At 43.2% G+C, this 6323-nt stretch overlaps 1 protein-coding gene across 1 annotated transcript; it reads right to left on the bottom strand.

The window, feature by feature from the left end:
• Positions 1-475: 475 nt before the first annotated feature.
• On the bottom strand, positions 476-4184 carry LOC118774567 (protein PIMREG-like). The gene is made up of 4 exons (XM_036523918.1): positions 3879-4184; positions 3022-3362; positions 2328-2423; positions 476-650 (listed from the first exon to the last, which is right to left on the bottom strand). The coding sequence occupies exons 1-4, from the start codon at positions 4182-4184 to the stop codon at positions 476-478; spliced, it is 918 nt and encodes a 305-aa protein (XP_036379811.1).
• Positions 4185-6323: the final 2139 nt, after the last annotated feature.

Below are 6323 nucleotides of genomic sequence, written 5' to 3' on the forward strand. Positions count from 1 at the left end.
ACAAACCAGCACTTTTGGTATGGCTATAATTTCCTGACAGGGTATAAAGGGTAGTACTCTAGCAATAACTACAAAAATACGAGGAATATGAGGAATATGCCACTATTCTGGATCACATCAAGAGAACGGTAGAAAACTAGATTGGAAACTATTACTTTAATAAGCAGACTAGTCAATCTATGCCCCAAAAGGTATTTGCAAAAAAGGCAATCCGCTGACAACCACACAGTAATACTTCCCAGATTATGGTCCGTCTTTGGAGGCAAAGTTTTGATGTTGGTTTATACGCAATACACTATTATGCATGATATACAAACATTCGTCCTTGTGAGTGGGCTTCACATCAATAAAGAGAGGGGGAAAAAAGCTGACAGCATTCATAGATAAATAGATGCTGGACAATGAATACATTTGCCATGTAAACAGCGTAACAGACACGGAAGAACAGACTCGAAGCCCACTTCCCTTTTTTTTTTTAGCTGGTCTTGCGGATGTTAGAAAGGGCCACGTCAGTCCAGCTGCCCACAGTCTCTCGCAGTCTCCTGGTCGTGCAGCGGATGGAAGCTCTGGTAACCCTGAGGGACGATTTATTCTGCGTCGCCCCGTAATTCCTCACCATGACCTGGCGGTAGTGGTCCATGGCCTGGACCCTGTCCACGTGGGGTGAGGAGGGAAGGAAATAGTTCAGTGGAAATACGGAAATAGCTAATGGCTAAATTTAGCTGTGTCTCCAGGGTCAGTTGGGGTGTAGGTTCGAGAATTCCACTTAGATATCTGTATATAAGAAATCAATACATTTAAATATCATGCTCTCTTTTCACTTAAAATGTTAATACTTAAAGCAAGTAGCTATAAGTCTTGGAAACTTTCCCTTATACATGTGATGGCTTACATCTTAGGCCTGAGTGATGTTTTAATGTCTTATAACAAAAAAAAAAAAAAAACTTTGAAATGAACGATGCAAAATATGTTAATGACTTAAAAGGCAAATGCATGCAGTGCCATGCAATTCACTGCTAACTTGAACAACAGGTTTCAGAAACTTCCCAACACATAAGCAACATCAAAAAATGGCAATATAGCCGACAAACTTTCAGCCAGATCCCTCCCATGCGTTTTGTCAGTTATAGCTGTAAACATATGTGCTGTATAAATGCAATCATGCTTGTAGGTTAAGAGTATTTTTGAGTCAAGCATATTTTAGAACAAAGACTACAAAATGTGGACACTTTACCTCTTTTTTATTCCACTATAAGAGAGTATCTGATCTTGCTGATGACAAAAGGAAAACATGGTTAGAACTTAAACTGATTTCATTGCTGACAACAGTAACTTACACTGGAAGTTAGCGTAAGAAAAGCAAATATAAGCATATTCCATTGACACATTTAACAGCTGATCATAGCAGCACTCCAAGATTTACAATGGTCCAGTGAATGCCCCTCAAACTAAGACTGATTGCTACTTCCGAAGACTAATACACAGCCTCTTTCTTGAGCCTTGAGTTTCTGTGGGTTTGAAGGATGAGTTGAGCAACTCAGCCGACAGAAATGCAAGGAATCTGAGAAGATAAGATGTGGGGCCTTGGAAGGGGAGGAAGTACTGAAGGTCATCCAGACTCTCTCTCACATTCATACACTCACGCACACACAGAGACACACGTCACTGTACATTTTTTATTTGAATGCCTCATTAATAACCAGGGTACAACCAGCAAGGCCACAAAGTTCGCAAATGGAAAATATTCTGCCATCGTGGGAAAGTCCATTTGCACACACGGACCACTCCATGTGAATATTTTTAAATAACTGCACGAAAAAATTATTTTGGCTCTGCATACATTTTCACAAGGTTCATTCTGTTAAAATATTTAGATCAGATTAAGTCAATATATTGCGACACATCCCAGCTCCATCCAAATATCTTTCATTGAGGCGTTCCAGCTGACCCCACCCAAAACTCCTATGGTCGTCCTTCAACGCTCAGTTTCAAAATTCAAGCAAGATGACGGTTGGAGAGGTGGTGGTGGGGGGTGTTGGGGGATGGACATAACAGCTGCAGCGAGTGGTTGTCGCCGAACTGCACATTCAAGACAAACAGGAAACTCCCTACATTCTGCGAGGGGATTGTTAAATTCCACGGCTGAATGAGCAGACAAGTCCCAAAGATAAGGACCACTCCCAACATCTGCAGCCCTGACAAAATCTGATCCAAAATCCATGTTGATTTAGGAGACCACAATTCGAGGGAAACGAATTAATCAAAGTTCTCTCATCGCATTAATGCCACATCTGGGCAAATCCCAGGACCCTCGCCCTTCTACTCACCGGTCGTCTCTGCCGATGACATCATCGAAAGCTTGGGAGAGACGCTTCAGCTTCCTCAAGCCGCTGGACACAGACTCCAGGTCCAGGTCAAACTGTCTGTGACGAAAAGGAGGGTCAGGGACGAACCATTAAAATAAACCTGCATCCTGCCCTTCCAGTGCACTGCCCTCAAAGAAGTAAAGCAACAACTAATTGTGGATAGCTGAAAATGTATATTTTAGGTATATTTAGGCATATCTAGGTATATTTATACATACCTAGTATATATATCTAGGTATATCATATTTAGATATATTTTATATATACTCAGCAGTAATCCACCAGCCTATGAGTACCTAGAAAAAGTAGAGAAGGAATAATCCACATGCCAAGTGTAAACAGGATATATATAGAATAACACTACCAATTACCAAACTGCTTTAAAGAGCTAAGAGTGAAACTAAACCCATGTTGTGAACCAAAATGTACCTGTCCTTCTTCCTTGTTGACCAGGGAAACAAATCCCACATTCAGATTTACATTTTCATTTATTCATCTGGCAGACACTTTTATCTAAAGCGACTTACAAGGCAGAGTACAACACAAGCAAAGAGCCATATAAGGAGTCTCATTTCTCATTTCATTACAGCATGCACAATCAGTTTTTCTCACGAGAAAACAGGGAAAGCAGACAGAGTACAGGGTGCAGTGTTACCTCCTGTTACTGAGTGTGTTCGGGGAAGCAAAGGGGCTTCTCAATGCTGCCATTCGCACCAGCTGCCTCCTGGAGTTCCCAGTCCTCACCGCCTGGCACGCCTCACTGGACTTCGGGGTTCGGCACCCCCGGGGCGTCCTCCTCGTCGCCGACTTCGGGGTGCGCTGAGCGGCTCGTTTCGGGGTGACCGTGGCCACGACGGTGGCGGAACGGGCGCCGGGTTTGCGAGGGGTGCGTGCGGCCTGGCCGCCCCCCAGGCAGCTGTTCTCGTCGCACACGGGGGCCTTGCCTGGGGTTGCCACGAGGCACTCCTCTCGCGGGACTCGGATCCTCTGCAGCTTCTGGTGATGGCGGAGGTCAGAGGCCATATATTACGGGCCAGTACTAGACACTCACTTGTCTGTAAGTTCTGAATGAAAACTAATTTGTTCCCTTGAACAAATTCCCTTGAATTTCTTCCCTGGAACACGCTGTGATGTGATCATAAGCAAGTGTCCAAGTCAGGGCCGACATGCTGTATGAATTATCAAGGAGGATTATCAATATGGAGTTTAGCATTTGTGACCTTTCAATAAAGAGGCTTTATTACCTTCATTCACTTGTGTTCATCACTACCCCTCTCAAAATCAAGCTGGGATAGCTTGTGTCTTTCACAGTAGTCACAGGCAACACTAGCATGTCGTCTAAATGACTATAGAATATGCATTGCCATAGTGTTACGAGGTCTCCTTGATTACTGATCTTGATCAACAAGACTGAGACGTATAGTGCATCTCTAGTGGTCTATCTCTGGTGCCTTTTCAAGGTCATTCACCAAAACCGCATTCTCGGCGCATTGAGAACAAGCATTACAATACCTGATATGCACTTCCAATGGAGTTGCGTGCACTGCGCGTCAGAAGGCGGACTGTGCTTGGTTTCTGGTTCTGCTCCAATGACTCCCAGGTCGGGGTCTCCTCAATGTTGGACTGAACGGACCTCAGAGGCAGCCGTTTCCGCAGGGACATACGCAGGGAATTGAGCGACGAGGACGAGCGAAGTTTCCGAAAGCGCTCGGGCGCTTCGGGAGAGCTGTCCGGCTCGTCGGACTCATCGAGGACAGCGTGCGTCCTCCAGACGGAGCTCACCGCCGATTCAACTCCATGAACGATTGAAGACGACATTTTGATGGATACCCTTGAAAGTCTGGCCAAGTTAAAATATGGAAAAGGATTTAGGAATACTCTTCACATCACAACACTTACTGCATGTGCGATAGTTGGGAAATACAGTGGCAAAAGTAAACTTCCGCCGCGACCCGACCCGACTAACTTTCTGGCACAAAGGACTGAGGATGCAAATGTTTTGAGTCAATGGTTAGTTCGCTAGCTACCTCGGAATGAAAACATGCCTCTTTAGGAAAGAGGATTGTCCTCAAATTGACTGCATAGCTAGGCTATAACGTTATCGTTTGTTAAATAATTTCGTCTTAAAACAGATGATAGAGCCTAACTAAAGTTAGCTAGTGCATATTTCATTCATCAACGGAAAGCGCCACAAACATTAGGCAGCTAACGTTAGCATGTCCTTTTACATATTTTGTTGTAGCGCGTCGATTGTTAGCGATTGTTACAGCGATTGCTAGCAATCTACTTAAGTTGTGTTCGGTCATATAACAGGATCATTTTCGCCTAGATACAAATCAATTTGCTCTTCTTTATGGCTAGCTAACATTAGGAAACTATCATAAATGTGCGATTTGGAATACTCGGCTGGCTTACTTAAGGTACATGTTAGCTAACTGTTAGAAAACAAGCATTCCCATTTACAGCATTTTAGTTAGCCACCTACTTACGCTTAGTATTTATCCTCTAAGGTTACCTCTTGGCTTGCTAACGTTAATATTGTGGTTTATTTTCATAATGGCTGTGAGTGTAAGATATTTTTGAGCTAAATATCACAGCAGCCAGCGGCTGTAGAGCTAACGTTAGCTAGCTAAATCACACTCGCTAAGTTCCAAAATACCCTTTTTAACGGCTAGATGGTTAGATCAGGAAAACAGAGTCGCGGAAACAGCGCTTTGCATATCAATCAAAATATACAAAGCAAATAATATACAGTACTGTACCTTAATTATATGCCGCTGCGTGCTTACGTGTCCCAGTTTCCCGGAGATGCAAACTTTTCCTTTTTCTTTCTCTGTTTGAATTTGGCGGATCTCTCCCGGCCACTCCCGAAGCCCGCGGCCCCCTTCCCCCCGCCTGATTGGCTGGCATTGTCGTCATTGGCAAAGAACGCTTTAAAAACCTCAGTGCGATTGCCTTTATACTGCCGTCATTGTATCCCAATTTTACGCAAGGACAGTCTGTCCCCTGTCAGAGTGACCATGCAGAGACCAAGAAAAGGCCTGGCCATTGAGAGGCATTGGTGCCAGAAGCAGAAAGGCTGCAATGTATGGTCACTGTGAGACCAGTGAGGTGGAGACAAGAGATTTACTTTCTCCCTAAACCGATTTTCAAAACTGAGAAGCAGCGACTCTGATAAATTTAAGCAATACACCCCCTCCCCCGTTTTCAAAATATTAAAGTAATGGAAAAACAGAAAAAAAAAAAAAAAAACAACTACTTTTTGCGCACGGAACCGCTGGTTGCACTTTATGTGACTTAATGCCATGGCGGGTGGGACAGTTGCATCGACATAACCATGCATCGATTTTTTTTCCAGTATAAATCGCAGTGCACATATGTTTTAAATGCATTTGTGTTTATCATATTACTGACTATCATTGTTTTTGTTATCCTGCTTTGTAATTAATATCCTTAAGTGTATTCTATGTGTATGCCGATAAAGTACATTTGAATTGAATTGAATCATGTGCACTCTTATTGGTGTGTAGCCTATGTACCGATTTATGTTTTTACATTGCAGACATAATGTGTTCCATTGTATAGAGCAAGTTTTTCTGTGACACCCACAAGAGTGGAGATTGTTTGCAGAAATGTGGATTCTCTGAGTATATCACTGTCTTCCATATCAGTTTCCTTTTGGCTGATAACTGTGCAAATGTCTGGAGCCTAATGAATAAAACAGGCAAACAAAACGAGTTGTAATAATTATATTAAATAGTGCACACAGAGATAGCTGAACAGGACATGCCAGACAAAATGACAAATGAGGCGAGAGAATTTGCACTTCAGCAGAGGCATGCTCAGAATGGTTATTGTGCTACAGCTCATGGACACCACTTTAGAAAGAGATGCTGTGCAGAGCCTCTAATCTTTATATGATACAGATGCCTCAATCTAACCATCAGCATCCCTTGT

This window comes from Megalops cyprinoides, chromosome 3 (assembly GCF_013368585.1).
Source record: "Megalops cyprinoides isolate fMegCyp1 chromosome 3, fMegCyp1.pri, whole genome shotgun sequence".
Classification (NCBI taxonomy): Eukaryota; Metazoa; Chordata; class Actinopteri; order Elopiformes; family Megalopidae; genus Megalops; species Megalops cyprinoides.